The following is a 16,591-nucleotide window of genomic DNA, read 5'->3' on the forward strand; positions in this document are numbered from 1 at the left end:
TTACTCCGTCCACGCTTCATCAGGATAGGTAGTCGTTGGGGGCAACACAATGCATGAGCAGTTACTTAACCAAGCAAAGCGTCAACATCCATTGGCAGTGCTGATGGAAGTGTTAGACAGATATCTAACACGCATTCCTCTCCACAAAGCAGGCATCGTAGAACAGGTAAGATGCAATCTTGCCAGATTGGTCTGACTGATAGGAACCACATGGTTTTCAGATCTCTTAAACGAGCCAAGCCAAGAATCTGTGTTATGCGCTCACAATACTGCATTGCCAGAAGAGTGTTCTCCTTGGTAATCTGGGTATCGCTGGTGACTGGACTTGTCATAACAAAGCAGGAGGAATACAAATGGCATCCCTGCTTTGAGTCCCAAAACGAGAGGCAGGCCACCGAACACAGAGTGCACGAAGTTTGGAAAAATGCCTAGGACTGCTTCAAAGGGTGCTAACAGTCCCGAAAAAATTGTCTTAAATACTTGCACAATACCACTGGCATCAGACATGATTAAGATACGACCTAACATTTCTGCAAAATGTATGGGGCAGTTTGTTGATAATACGGCATGTATCTCCGCAGAGGACCTTGCAACTTGCAGATCATACGTCTCTCTGAACGAGGTCAGTGGCATAGTTTTTTGTAAAAGAATGGCTTTCATTCTGCTTAAAATATCAATTCGTATAGAAGAGATGTTCAGTGCAGGCCATAGTGGCGACTCCCCGTCTGTCTTAGTTTTCGGAAACAATACTTGCATACAGCAAGTGACCCTGGCTGACACACTAACGAGATAGGCTATTCCCGGCATCGTTCCACAACAGCTGTGATCATTCAACATTATGTTGCTCCCATTGGAAAGCTGCCTAAAAATTGGATCTATCACTGCTGCCGGGAGCCCTGCAGGTGGCATGATAAATTGTTTGAAGAACCATCACAGGCTCCATGTGAATTAATGCCCTGACATAGAAGCATACCGCTCAATGTGGTTTTGCAATTTTTACCACTAAGAAATACCTCCTTTTCCAACATTTGTGTGTGTATGGTAAATCCCAGGTTGACTTTATGTACTCTTTACCCAACCTTTCATACAGGCCTGCTGGTATGTGTTTTAAGCAATACTGAAACTGGAAAATCGTCACTGGTATCGTGATTGTACCATGTATTATCCATTCAACGGCTGGTTTCTCAGAAACGGTTACTGGTAATCTCTCCAGTTTTTCTATGCTCAGCACCATATAGTCTGCTCTCCTCTGTGCCAAAGAGATTTGTTTATCTATAAGGTTAAATCCAGTAAACAGTGACGTCGTGTTGATTAGACGCCAAGGCACATAGCCTGAACAAAGAATTTGTAACGTCCAGCCTAGCAGCATTATAGAACGCAATTGAGACTGTCCATTTTGTAACATGAGCAAGTCTCGTTCCATTATGTCTATGGCAGAGGATACAATGCTGTCCAAAGAATAAATTCTGGATGACAGAGTTGTTAACCCATTGTCAACTACAGAGAGAGCTTTCTCTAAAGTAATACGATCAATTTATCGTATTCGTTCTGCAGTTTCCATTTGCGTGACTTTCCATGCTTCATTATAAGCAGCGTAAATACTGGCATATATCAAACGTTTATGACATTGTTTTCAAGGTCCTAGTAAGAATTCTCTCAAAATCCATGCCATCTTTAAGTAAAGTTAAGTGCTGTTTTATATCTGAGAGTGGGGATTTTTGTAGCCACTCAAGGCACAGTTTTCCTACACTTTAAGTTGTTATTATCCCAGGATGTTGTCTCTGGATATATCTTGGATCTGGCCTTGTTACTGTAAACCCTTGTGTCTTGTTCAGGAACCTATCTTGACAGTTATTCGTGTCTGTGGGCCAGATGAACCACTTTTTCCAATCAGGATTAGTTCCGTTTTGTTGTAAAATATGATTTACGTCTACCTCCTCATCTGTAGTTCTATTACCATCAGGTGTGGGCTTAGGTATGGACGGTTTGTTTAAGTCTTTTATCTTAGCCAGGCCAAGACAAGATGTCTGTTGAACAGTTTGATTTAAAAACATTATTTGTTCTGGGATGATGCAGACTCTAAATAAGGCTTCTAAACCTTGTACCTGCCAGTCTTTTGTGCCCCAGACAGTTTTTGTCTCAATGTTGTCTTTCCAAAAGTCAAACCTTAATGTTGACAATCGAGCATAAAAGTCCGCAGAATAAATTTGCTTAGTATTGGTCAACATACTTTTCATTCCTGTCTTATTAACATTTTTAAAGTAAAATGTTTCTGGATTTGTGGCATTAAAACCTGAGAAGTATGGAAATTGTTCATAAAATGTTTTTGAGCTACCCTTTGATGGTGTTGGACAATGTTCTCATTGATTATAAGTTAAAACATTTCTAGGGTTTGCAGATTTGTGCAAATAATGATGACCAAAATTATTTTAGCAATACATTTGTTCATAATCTGATGAACCTTCTAAGTATTCATGTTTTGTAAATTTTGCTGACAATTCTATGTCTGCCATTATGTTATTAACAGTCTCAAAGTCCCAATCCTCAGAAAATGTACAGGGTGAAACAAAATCACTCAAGGAAACCTTAAATTGGTGTGGAATCTTCAACAGCTCGACAGGACCGTAAATGTCATAATCAGTTCTATCCCAAGCTATACCACCAGGTAGAGGAACGGCTGTGATGTTTACTGACGACAGGTCTCTTTGCTCATGATGAGATGATTTGTGTGGCTTCAGGGGCAAGATGATGTTCTTACTTGCTGTATCCATTTTACTATATTTTCCATCTATCAGCTTCCCCAAATTTAAAACAAGAATGAGCCATAATAGGTGAAAAAGTACACCTAACACAATCCAAAATTCAACCCATGGTGAAACCAGATATGTATTTGCAAGCTGGTGAAAAAGTTCTGTTATTTGTTTATTGAACGTTTTATTTGTTGGCGTTGTTTCAGGCTCACTGGGATCCTCAGAAAAGGTATCAAAGTTGATGAAATAGCCAGAGGCAGTTCTGTCAAGTGTTGGTATTGCATCCGGATTATTTGAAATCACTGGAGCTGCTTGTTCCCTTGACATATTAGTATAGTCAGATGCTACATCATTGTAGACGGGAATTTCTTGACAAACTGTTATTTGGGTTTCAAGAGGCACAAGTTCCATGGCTTTGTTGCATAGGCCTGCTTTTCTTACTACAGATTCTTCAAAGGTGATGAGTCTCTCAGTTTGAACCTCTTGGATAGTAGCGAGATTTGGTTGTCTGCTACATCTTTGGAGTCCACTGGGCCTACTACTTATTATCGGCCACATGATGTGGTTTTACCAGGTCGATGGATACGAACCATTTCTCTTTTCTTCCAGCAAGGGGCGGCAGTAACACTGTTCTTGATCCATGGATTGCTAAGACAGGTACAGGTTTTCTGTAAGAAGGCCCAAATTCCTTCTTATCCGCTATTTTCACTCTGACCAGATCACCAATCTTTGGAATCCAGACAGGTCTTGCTGGGACAGGTGGTTTTTCTTCAGTGGTCGTTGGCTTCTGTATAGTGTTGCTTAGACTTCTTCTTGTTTCATTTTAGTCCTGTAAAGCAGCCATACTGTCTTTGATATCGAAGGGTTTTTGTTCTACCACTGAAGTATGACGATCAAGGTCTTCGACCATCATTCTAGTACCAAAAAGGATTTCATATGGAGTGATTCCACCCAGACAATTTCTTGGCAGGTTATTAAGACTACGTTGGACACTTATTAGATGTTTGACCCACCCTTCACCCGAGCCGAATACCCTAGCTGATATAGATTGCTTTAAGTCACGTTTTTTTCCTTCCACAACCGAATTTCCCTCAGGATGGAATGGACTAGAGTACCGCAATGCAACGCCCAAGCTGGCCATGGCCTCCTTGTAAGCTCGAGAGCTAAACGCAGGACCCTGGTCAGAATGTAGCGTGCCGATTGCGTATGTGCCGATAAAGACTCGCAAATCTTTTATAACAGTTCTGGCATCAGCCGACCGCTGAGGCCACATCCAAATTAATCTTGTCCTAATAGTTGAGGGACCGCTTTTGTCCATAGGGACGCCTGAGCATGGATAGTCTAATGCTATCTAACAATGGTGTCTGTACTAGGCTGGCTACATTGTAGTCAGGAATCTGGTGGCACTCTAAGCTGTGATCTCTGTAACAGACATCGCAATTAATTCCAAATTAGTAAATGTGCAAATTCATCCCTGGCCACCAGTACATCTCTTTTAATTCTAGTAGAGATTTTGAGATCCCTTGATGGATCAGACCCTCTCCCATATGTACTTCTTGAATCAAAGCACCTCTACGATTCCTGTTTGTAATTACCCTATCCCCCACTTGGCATCAATTATGTATGACTATTCGAGGGGATAGTTTAGAGGTAACGCTGCACCGCTGCCTTCGCAGCTTCATCAGCCAATGAATTCCTTGCAACGTGAACGCCATCACGCTGATGACTCAGTGTATGGCTCACGTGAGTCTTTTGTAGTTCCTTATGTAATAGAACTACTTGTTCCCAAAGCAATTTATGCTTAATTGTGCCACCTTTTGCGTCTTTGAAACCATTTTAAAACCCAGTTTTGCAAGTATTCGTTGTAAGATTGGACGCAATAATACGAATCGCACACTATGAGTGTAGAGAATTCGCGATCGGTATTTTCAAGCGCCATCTTAAAAGCCTGTAGTTCAGGTCGCTGAGCTGTACAGTCTCAGAGAGATTGAGTTTTTGTGACCATAGCACTATAAGCTTGTTTAGCTTGTTTAGCTTGTTTACCTCCAATTGCGGCTGTGCTGATCTGTCTGTATAAATTATACATCCGTAATGTTCCAGAGGCAGAATCTCAGTGGGCAAAGGATATTCTTGTTCATATTGTAGAAATTCTTGAGTCTTCAAGTAGGGGTCAAAAACGTATTCAACGTCTGTTGCAGCAAGAGAATTAACCCATTGTATCCATCTTGGATGTAAAGCTTTTGCATTCGGAATGCTTGCTTTTGTCACTGCCTCTAAGGCAGGTACAGGAGTAATGACCTTTATGCATTTTCCCTATGCGAGGGCTCTCTCCTTTGCTACTGCAGTTTGTACTGCTGTTAGAATTGTTTCTGTTGACGTGAATTTCATTTCAGCTTGTGTGTACAAGTGTGATTTGTAAGCTATTGGTACCTTTTCACCTTCATTAAAGGTTAGGTATGTGAATCCGCATCTCCCTGGGATGATTTGGATTACAATGTTGCGTTCGTTTACGTGTGTCTGTAAATGGGTTGTTGCTAACATGTCTGTTTGCACTGAATGCAAAATTTCTGTGTGTTTTTGAGTCCAATTAGTTTGTTTAATTCATTGAGAGGTTTAACCCTTTCTGCGTAGTTCAGAAAGTAAGTTCTTCCGTAATTCAAGAATCCTAGAACTGACTGTACGTTTTTCAGCGTTTTTGGAGGTTGGAGCAGCACACATTTCTCTAAAAAGTTTGCTGCCAGGCTTTTGCCTTCACTTGGAAGTTTGTATCCCAAGAATAGGACGTTGAGGTGGGCAATTCTTGATTTTTAAAAATGTAATTTGTACCCTTACGAGGCGAAGCCGAGTATTATGGTGTTCACCCTGTTCAAGTGCCTGTCCAAATCATTGTCTGAAGATAGATGTCATCAACATACGATAATGCCTCATCATCATACGTTTGTAGTAACTCTGTTACTCTGGCTGAAAATAACCCTGCACTATTCTTGAATCCCTGAGGGAGATGACAGAAGTTACGCTGTGTCCCCATAATTGAGAAAGTAGTCAAGTACCTGCTTTCAGGTGCGATATTTTGACAGAAGAAACCGTTTGAAATATCTAATGTGGTTTCATATTTTTTGCGCACAATGTTGTTCATCAGTGCTGCACTGTGTGCATTTTGTACTGCAAAGGTTTTGCAACAAGAATTTAAATGTCTATAGTCCAAAACTAGACGATATGTACTGTCTGGTTTGGAGACTGGAAACAAAGGATTGTTCATGGACGATGTGCATGTTTCAATCACCCCTTGGTATTCAAGTTGATCTAGGATCTCCCTGACCTATTTTTTAGCTTCTTGCTTAACTGGATACTGCCTCTGAGCAGTAGGTTGATATTTTAACGGGATGTTATGGTGAGGAGAATCCTCATCCCATCCCACATGATTTTTATATAATGCTGGAGCCTGGGCTACAGCCCATTTTCTGGCATAGGTGTATTTTTTATGAATAGGAATATGGTTTGAGAAGGCTGGCATAATGAACTCTTCACCATGTGGGCACTCCCTGACAAATTCAGGTTGCCAGTCTTTTTCAGCCAGAAAGATGTCCTAACCCTTAGATATTTTTTCCCAAAAGAGTGCTTTTATTTTTCTCGTTATGTCCGCTCTATCCGGAGTGTTACTTCATATAACTTATGGGGTAGACTAACCCTGGTATTGGCAGTTTCAACCTGAATGCATTCATTCAGGTCCACTGTCTCCAGATGATCCTTCAGGATCTTACGAGCTATGGTAACTTCTGCTGCGCTGTCCAGCATTGTCTGGGCCCACTCCCCGTTCTTGAGTTGTGTCCTCAAGATCCTCGGCATGTCTTTTAGACTTGCTACCTTCTTCGTGGTGAATTGAGTTTTCTTATTTTTTGGAACGTGTTGATCGTCTTTGGACTTCACGCGTTCTTCCTTGTGTTCTGATCGTCCTCCTCTTTCTGATTTCTGCAAGGAAGTCTGAAAGGTACGAGTATCAGTTTTTCTCAAATTATCCCTATTATTGAGGTTATATCTCTTTCAGACTGCTCCTTTTGAGGAGACCTACCTCTGGATTGAGAACGCTTCTCTTTAGGAAGTGTCTGTCTAGTATTTTCCCACTTTTCCCACTTCTTTTTAGGAGCAGTGAGTGTGTTTTTGCTAAAAACTATTTCAGGATTTTCTGTCAGTTCGGGGTTTACTGGTTTCCCTCCCAAACTATCTCTACCAAGTTCCTCATAGGATTTTTCAATTATTCTGGCCAGTTCATATGGTTGCTCAGTTACATCTAGTTTTTGGCGGATTGCCACCGATGATGCACCACCTTTAATATTAGCTAATATTATAGCTGAGACATGTTTGAAATCCTTCCGTAACTTCATAACGAGATTTAAAGCAGGCTCTGCCCCGTATTCATTTTGAATCTGTTTCAGGACGTCTGGTATTACTGCCATAGACGGAATACCATGTGTTTTTGTGTAGATTGCAGCAAAGACTGTACTCCAAGTGTAACAGTCCTCCAGGTGAGGTGCGATCCCCATTGGTAAACAGATTGTTAGAATCCTGTGTTTCTCATGAGGTGTACTATCGGGAAATACTGCCTCGATTTGAGTAGTTTTTTGAGCTAACCAGATTAGAATTTGTTCCCTTTTTGTGGGTTATTTACCAATGACTGATTGTACAGTCTTTGGTGTAATTTTGTTTGTGTTCCCTTGATGAAGGGTTTGCTGTGGGATTCTGATAGTCGGATGGACTGTTAGAGTCCGCAAGACATATTAAACCAATTGTCTATGTATTTTGATTAATTGTTTTAGCTGAGCTAACAGTTCTATATCTGTCGTTCTTTCAATGTCAAGATGTGGTGTATAGCTAGCTAGTATTGGCCATGTTGCTCTTGGTCTACCTAGTGGACCGAGCCTGGTAATGTGATTTTGATGTTGTAGGACGCCTTTAAACCAGAGCTGATGCTCTTGGTAAGTTAGCGGAATTTCAATGTCCTCAAAAGGAATGTATTCCGCTGGAGGTTCCTCTATCTTGTAAAAGTGGAACACATGTGCTGTTGGATTTGCTTCTGGGAAGATAATCCATGAATACAATACCTCTGTCTGCCGATATTCATGTGCCTCTATGACAAATATCACCCTACCACCTCTTGATGATAGGCCATTTGCTATAAGCTTTATAGCTATTGTTTTCCTTACATTTTCCGGGATGATTATAGCATCTGCATCGTCTTGTTAGAAACCTGTAACGTCTAAACCTGGTTGGGCTGCAATTCTTGCAGCTCCACTGGCCCCGGGATTATCCTCATCGTCCATTTTGTTGACTCAAAGTTTAAAGGGCAAGTTTCAGGGAAACAAAGATAAGGTGCACAATATTTTGGAACACTGTATCTTTCAACGTTGAACAAAACCAATAAACTAATATATAGGATTTTTTGTCCTACTCAGTTATGGCGGATTTTATCCTTTAAACCACTCCAGACGTCTATTGGAGTATTTTACGGGAAAAAGGGGTCTCTGTGAAAAGTACGACTGAGTTACTCTAGTATCTAGCGGTAAATTAGTGCCTTACCAAACATTGGGCGCCATGTAGTGTAGTTCCTATATTCCTAATAGGCTCTGCGCATTGGAATAATATACCCTATAGATGACTTATGTCTACTAGGTCTCTATCGAATATATTAGACTTAATTGTGAGTGCCAGCTAGCTCAGAGGTCACTAGAAACGTTCTTGAGTTCACAAGAAGGGATTAGTTTCTGACAACAGCATAAACATGATAACTTTGTTTCCCCAAGATAAAACGTATCTCCAGAGTCGTGGAAACAATAGATAGATATTTTACTCAGTCATTCGTGCATGCTTTGTTTCACCAGAGGTGCAGAGAAATAGAGAGACAGGCGTTTTCAATAAAAAGTATTCATTGAACAGTCTTCTTTCTCATGGAGAAGAAATGAACTGCTACAATCGTAATACTAGCTGTAAAGTATAATGCGTACAGCAAAAAGAGTATTATAAAATAATACTGTAAAAGCATGGTATGGTTTCTAAGCCATAAAATACATACATAAATAAATAAAGACTAAAAGTACTCAACTGGTGCTTCTAAAATACGCCTACCCCGATGTACCTAACCTAAGTCTAGTACGAGGGAACAAGTAAGTGTGGTGTAGCATAAGTTTAGTATTCTTTTGCCAAGAACCTATCCAAGATTTCTCTTAGGGTCTAATCAGCTCCGTACCTAATGCTCAATAAATAGTTTTTTTTAAACATTCATTGACACCATAACCACATTAACACATGTTATTAACTATGCTTGTGAGAAAAGTTATTTTTCGAGAGAAGTCCACTAGTGGCTACGTTGCTAGTTAAGAACAACCGAGATCAGTACTTTTTTGTCTTCTCATGACCAGTTTGTGAAGTCCAACGAAAATCACTTTAGTTCTTGTAAACCAACTTAATTCAAAGCACATAGAAACCATACAACAAGCATTGATAATGCCAGAAGTATCATTATCATTTCATTTTTATGGTAACACCCACAAATCCAATTGTCCCTAGGCTTCTGTTAGTTACTAAACAAACGATTGTAATAGAGCACAATTGGGTACACATACATATGGGACCACTAAAAATAATTTAGTGAACAGAAAGGTCTGAAAGCACTTCGATAAAGTCATTAACATGCTTTATCTTTCTTGTGGTACATCTTTCCAGACCGTTAAAGCTGATCTCTGCTTTCCATTGTTGCTATATGTTACATGGATGTTATTTAGGGTTCACCAGGTTTCCAGGTGCAACCTTCGGCTTGCCTCTGGTGACCCCTGGCCCTGCCTATGCAACCCCTGGTTTCAGATATCGCAAAATCAATGCCAAGAACACAGGGGCACAGCAAAACCAAAGGCGGCTTTCCCTTCTGGGCGTCAGGACTCTACCCGCCTTGTTTTCTGACTATTTTTTACACAACTAACAGTGTATAATCTATTTTGCTCTGTTAGCATGATAATAAAATAGGGCACATAGAGGTGGAACTAAACCTTGGCTGGCAACATGAGGAATTGTTAAAGCGTGGGAGTATGAGTGTGAGTGAGAGAGAGTGACAGTTACTCTGTGTGAGAATGAGTGATTCAGAAAGAGAATAAATGAACGAGTGAATGAAAGTAGGAGTGAGTGCAAATAAGTGAAAAATCATGATTAAATCTGAGTGAAAGTGATTACAAATGAGAGAGACTGAGTGAGTGAAGGTAAGAATGAATGCAAGATACGGAATGGGAATGAATGAGTGTGAAAGAGTGCGAATGAATGTGAGTGAGGGAGAATGAGTGTGAGTGAGAGGATGCAACTGAGCATCAGCAATAAAATGGCTTTCTAAGTGCCAGTCTGCAGTTGACTGTGGCATACTAAAAGTAAATCTAGGCTTACAAAGGCACCCATGGCAAAATGCTGCTACTGGCATACTAGAGTTAATACTTGAAAAATGGGACATCCATGACAAAATGCTGATGTTGTCAAACTGCAAAGGGGATCTGTGTCATGGGGGCACCCATGGTAAAATGCTGCCACTGGGATTCTGGAGGAAATACTTGGGAAGAGAAAACCAATAGCAAACCACTTGTGCTGGAAATTTTGAGGTAATTCTTGGCATAAGGAAAAATAAACTTGGCATGCAGGACGCAGTTAACCATGTTGAAATGCTTATCCTGACATAATAGAGGCACTTTTAAACATAAAGGTCAGCCAGGTAGATGGCACTGGGATATGGTATAAAATAAATGACATAATTGGGCAGATACTATACAGTATGGAGTGCACCCAAGATCAAATGCTGTCTATTTTATTATTGAGGTATTTTTTTTTAAATATGGAGGTACCTATATCACGTTTTGGAAAAAAAAGGACCTGCTCCTGGGGAGCATAAGATTTCATTGGGGGATTTAGACAATGGAAACATTTGAATTTTGATTCCTATGGATATGTGTGGCTTCTTAACACAAAGATAACATGATTTGATAACAAATCGAAATAAATGAATTTTGCAATACAATTTACGACTACTTGTCGTTTGAATATACACTACCAAAAAGCGATTATTGAAAGGAGTCCAAAGTGGCGACGCTGATTTCTCAGGAGACAACGCATCTCATAATTTGTTTCATTAGCTAGTGATACCATAAGAGGACTGTAATATTTATTGAGTGCCATCTCAGGGCCTATGGTTAATCTACAAATTATGCTTTCAAATGTTTGACCCCATTTTGTTAAAAATGTACTTGTCGGAGAATCACCTAGAATCCTCTGCTTAACAGAGCCGAGTCACTCACTTCACTCACTTGCAATAATTAAGGACAAGCACTATGATCATCATTTTCAAAGATCACCAGCCACAACTGTACGAGCAGAAGGTAAACTGTGCTTTGATAAGCACTGATTACTTTCTTCAGCTTACACCTTGGGCCTGACATCATTGTAGGAAGCTGGATCTGTATATACTATATCAAAGTAAGGTATAGTGTACACAGAGTCCAGGTAGTCCCCACAGGTATAGCAGAGGCTAAATTAGGAAAGTACTAACAGCTCTCATTGTGGTACTGTGAGTAAGGAGTTAGGCTTATCCAGAGGGTTATGTTAAGCATTTATTGTACTCACTCTCTCAAGGACTGATTACACACACACTCAGAGACAGAGTCAAGACCAATTGGTAAGTATAAAAAAAAAGTATACTTGTATTTAAATTCCAGAACCAAGCAGGACTTGGTACAGGCGGGTTAAAATTTACTTTCAATGGTAATTAAATTAAATGGATTTGCAATTGTTACAGATTGGTATCACTTTAAAAAGCAGTTTGAATTACACAGTAATTAATTTTAGGATGCTTTTTGATTACTTTCAGATTACATTGAGTCCTGGGGGTGGTATGCCTAGATACCACACCTAAGGATCTTACAATGCACAGTAGGTAAGACCTTTTTACACTTTGTTGTTTAGTTATTTCTTCTCCATACAAACATCAGTTCAACAGAGAACATTTTAGGCCCAAAATCTCATAAAATGGGTTCCAATTTTGAGTAAAAATGTGAATGGTCTCTCAGGTAAGTGCACAACTTATGAGTGGTAGTTTTGGGGATTAGGACCAAGGTTCCCCAGGGTCTTGAATTGGCACTCGAGTTGCACCACCAGCGGCACTTGGGCGGCTGGGTGCAGATGCAGGGGCCCAACGTTAGCCAAAGGGGCTAAGGGGACCATCAGTTAGGGACTGCTCAGGAGCAGGCAGGCCACTCGGGTGTGGAAGCAAATATTCTGGGGTTAAGGTCAGCATTGCAGGGGCCAACAATTATTACAGGAGCTTCACCACCGATGGCACCGGGGCGGCCGGGTGCAGCTAGCCAAGAAGATGTCGGGGACCCTGTGCTTCCTAATGGAGACCTTTGGATCGGCAAAGTTGCTGCAGGTTCAGGCATGAAGACTTCCTGAAGGTGACCACCAGCTGGAGAGGTAATTTGGGATCTTGGGGAATGCCTGGACAGCATTGGTTTGGCCACCCAAGGCCAAGGGGCATTGGTTGCAGGGGTGTCATTTGGCACCAGCTCTGGTCACGGTCGGGGGCCCCTTCAGATTGAGGCTGCAGGTATTCTCTTGAGGCTTGAGGGAGGTCGGGGATCACCTGTCACTGGGGAGATCTCCTCGTGGTGTTGGGCCACTTGAACTCGGGCCGTGTGCGTCGGTTGCAGAGTGGTGCAGAATTGCGAAGTCGCTGGAATCCGGATTCTGGCTGTCTTTATTTGAACAAATACGGTGCTCACAGGAGACAGAATCTGTAAGCTGCTTACAGGGCAGGTTGTCTGGGCTCTGATGGTAGCTGGCTGTGGGGTTTGCCAGTGTTCTTGCTCTAGGCAAGTTGTAGATGGGACAGGCAGATAGGACTGGGGCCAAAGTTGGTGTTCTCTTCTCCTTCCTGGGTCAGCACAGCTCTTCAGTCTTCATTCTTTCTTCCTCCAACTCCAACTCTGAACCTTGCCTCTGTGGAGGCAAGGTTCAGAGTTTTCTCTAATACTAGAATTAAGGGTGTTTAAAGGGGTGTGCAGGTTGGGGCCAATGGGGCACTTCCTTAAACTAGTCTGATATCTGTATGAATAATACTCAATGTGTGAAAAAAACACGAAGATGAATCCCTTTTGAGGTAGTCTTTGAGCCCCACTTTAGGAGGGCAAACTAAAAAATGAGGCACAAAGATACCTCTAAAATTCCCATGGGTGACATCTTAATTAGTAGGGGAGAACTGGATATTGGAGGCGTTTCAAGAAACTGTATCATCCTTGGCCCCTCAAGGACCTGAATGGTAGGTTTGTCGAAAGAAGAAACACAAACAGAAGCTCTGTGACTGGGCTGAGAATCTTTGGACTCGCCTATCGAACCCAGAGAAAATCTGTTAGTGCCACATTCTGCAAACAGAAGAAAAACACAATGTTTTTGTTATATTTCCTTGTCTGTCAACAGGATGGTTAATGCACTTTTTAAAGGCCCAAAATTACTTACCCATGGAGTTGTTCTTAGAAAACAGCCACTCTGAGGGATTCAGTGGCTCGGTAGCGGCAGGAGTCATCAACATTTTTTCCTGATCTATTTTGGAAGGACCCCCTAGTGAGCAATAATAAATATAGTGTTACAAAGATCAAAAATACTCTAGTCTTCTATGAATGCTGCACATAAAAGAATGGTGCAGCCTCTTCCTGTGATCACTAATGCCGGCTGCTCTGTAGCCCACACAAACAGTACACCCACTGCAAGTATTCGCTGTGCACTGCACACACTTGGTAGTGATGACTCCAAAGAGGACATTGTATCGCTACCTTTGCCTAGTATCCTGCTTGATGGAGGAGCATTAGATTTCATATTCTTCACAGGAAACAGCTTCTTCTGTGGCTCATCGTGATACATAAGAGCAGGTTGATGAATAGAGGAAATGGATATTTTCTGGCAAAGTTTCAAGTCGTGAGACTCGTCTGTGAAACAGGTATAAAATGTTGCATTTGTAAGGTAACATCAAGCAAACAGAAGAAAATTAAGGGCCCGATTCATAATGATAACTTACACTTATATGTGAGTGTACTACTTTTCCGGATTCACAAAGGTAAACTTACACGAAAAGTCTAACTTTGCTACTTTTCGGTATTCGGTATTCACAAAGGTAAGTTACTACTTGTAACGCTAGACTTCTGGTCTAGGTTTACCTTTGGGAACACCAAAAAGTAGTATAGTTAGAGTTTTAGTCTAAGTTTACATTTGTGAATACCGAAAAGTAGTAAACTTACACAAAGTGTAAGTTCACCTTTGTAAATCAGGCCGTAAGAATTTTACAATTTAAATATGTATATCAGAAACGACCAATGAGAAATTAATTTAGCTTGGTAAAGGTTCTGGGATTACTTACCAGTGACTTTGTCTTGGTAAGGAAATGGCTGTGTGGGATTTAGTGGCGGTGTGGAATCAGTTGTCATCAGTGGCTCCTGTTGATCTTTTATGGCTGCTTTGGGGGTCTCTAGTTGGCAATGGCTGGCCACTGTCCAAGTGGGGACCCTTCTTCCTAACTCAGAGTAAGGAGGCTACACCCTTTGATAACCCCTGCTCAACCCTGTGGTAACGTAGTACGAGCAGCTAGGCTTATCCTAGAAGAGTTAAGGGAGGCTCAGGCTGCTGGCTGGCGCTTACTCACCCCAACTTCTACAATGTAGCACAATACATTTTTGCGATTCCCCGGGACACGGCTGTGTCATCCGGATGTCATCGAGGTCAGTGGTGCATCCATTAATGATTGTCTGTCATTGGAGCCCACTCCCTCCCCTGGGACTCACAGGAGTAAAGACAGCCCCTGCCTCAACAAATATCAGCAGAGGCGGGCTGGGCCGCAAACCTGTGAATTTCCGCGGCCCGCAGTGGCTCACGGCCTGAGTCTGCCTGCTGCAGTCAGCCCAGACTGATTAAATGAACTCCCTGCTCCAATGCCCGATTGGTAAATTCAGAACCCTGCCCCCCCAAAGATAAAGAGCCTTCCATGTGACATGTGCCACAGTGTTCTGTTCTCATACAATTTAATTTCGATCCAGCAGACAGTGCGTGCCCGCAAAGACCCTCGTGGATCCGGCGCCCTTCCTGTTATTTTTCCAGTATTTACCATTGGGAGAAGTGCACAGATTTCCCACCCATGAGCTATGATATTGAGCTGCTCCATGCTGGTTGCTCTAAGTGCCACAGACTATGCAAACGGTTTCAGGTAGGAGAGCTTTAACGATGCAAGCCATCTTGGAATAATCTTTGATAAAGGAGCTGGTGCCAATTGCCACTAGATCCGGTCTAGTCGTGTTGCAGAATCAGAAGTTTCCTTAATAATAAATTAGGTGGTTAGTGACCATTTCTTTTCATACGTTTTTCAGCAAAGAGGCACGTTTGAGATGTGTTTCTCTACATGAAAGTCATTGCTTGGTTTGTACTCTTGTTAAAGTGTCGCACAGTCTCCCTCTGATTAGTGCCCTTACATTCCTGGTGCTTTGCAGCAGCAGTTTTAAGCTAGAGTTTCTCATTGTTCAAATTTCCCATCATTAATTTGCTTATCGGACCCAGAAATCAGCTACCCCTCCATTTCATAAAACAACTCATAGTGCAATGCGCAGCATGTAAAGAATACTGTTTGAACAGGCCTCAGCGGCCGGAATGGGCCTCGGCCGTGCCTCCTCCAGTCAGTCAGTGAGAGTGCCGGCCAGCCCGTGCGTCCGCGGCCGCCTCAAAGAAGGTGCCGCCTGGGGCAGACGCCCCCCCTCCCCCACCCACCCCCCTAGCTACGCGGGTGCATAAAATTCATTACCCAAAGATCAAAAGCAAACTGTCCTTTTCAGATTGGTACAGAGAAAAATACATGGTTAGGTGATAGGTAAACATGAACATCAATTCTTAAAGATATGCGTTTTGATTAATATGCATAGCCCACACCTTCCCTTTCAACTATGAAAGGATATAGTGATGTGTGTGGAATAACAAGTTTGCAACCTATAGCTTGTCGAAGATACGTCTAAGTGAGATCTTTGATATCCTAGCAAGCAGTGCTTAACTTGTGAAAAAAAGAAGTGCCAGGGCCCTTGTAAAAAGGCCACTGGAGCTTGCACCACCCATTGCTCCCACTAGCGCGGCCAAATGATAGTACTGTCACGACCAACAATCACACTCATACAAGCGTGACAATTTCGACTTTCAATATACATTCAAATTATATTACATGTAGCCCAAGCTATTCATATATAGCTTTGGGTGATGGGTAAGAGTCATTTTATTCTATATTTAATTATTAAACAGCAGCTGTTGTGCTCCTAACAAAATACGACAAACAGCACTGCCATGTGGCAGGCTGTCATAAGAGCAGGTGTTGTCAATAAAGTGGCGGTGCTGATCACCGGAAACCACTGGCACAAATTAAGCTCTGATTCCGTGCATTACGGACAAAAATGTACTCAGACTAAATATATCAAAATAAGTATGAAGAAATAATATTAGTTCCCCAAATATCCAAAGCCGGTACTTCAGACACAGTCATAATCATCTAGTTAACCAAATAAAAACATATACAATTGATATAATATGAATAAAATAAACACTTTGATTACTATTGAATGCACAGACATTAGTTTACAAACAAGTCTTTGCAATAAATAATAAATATAAATACTGAAGTACCTACACACGCTTGAAAATTAAACCTTCGTTTTACCAATTGAGTTATAAAAACTCTTTGGAATTTATATATTAATAAATAACTAATTAAATAAGTAATCATTTAGTTTGTTAAATTAGGAAAA

At 41.4% G+C, this 16,591-nt stretch overlaps 1 protein-coding gene across 8 annotated transcripts in view; it reads right to left on the reverse strand.

The window, feature by feature from the left end:
* The window catches only part of LOC144770438 (uncharacterized), a 776,993-nt gene that overhangs the window by 154,217 nt on the left and 606,185 nt on the right, over window positions 1-16,591 (reverse strand). For 6 of the 8 annotated variants that reach the window (XM_078654952.1, XM_078654949.1, XM_078654950.1 and 3 more), the window contains 2 exons: window positions 13,598-13,750; window positions 13,284-13,385 (listed from right to left, as the gene is read on the reverse strand). The exons of the other annotated variants lie outside the window; for them this stretch is intronic. In XM_078654952.1, the coding sequence (XP_078511078.1) occupies window positions 13,284-13,385; window positions 13,598-13,750 (255 nt within the window). The remainder of the gene's footprint in view (window positions 1-13,283; window positions 13,386-13,597; window positions 13,751-16,591) is intronic. 8 annotated transcript variants of the gene reach the window in all.

Source organism: Lissotriton helveticus, chromosome 7 (genome assembly GCF_964261635.1).
Source record: "Lissotriton helveticus chromosome 7, aLisHel1.1, whole genome shotgun sequence".
NCBI lineage: Eukaryota > Metazoa > Chordata > Amphibia > Caudata > Salamandridae > Lissotriton > Lissotriton helveticus.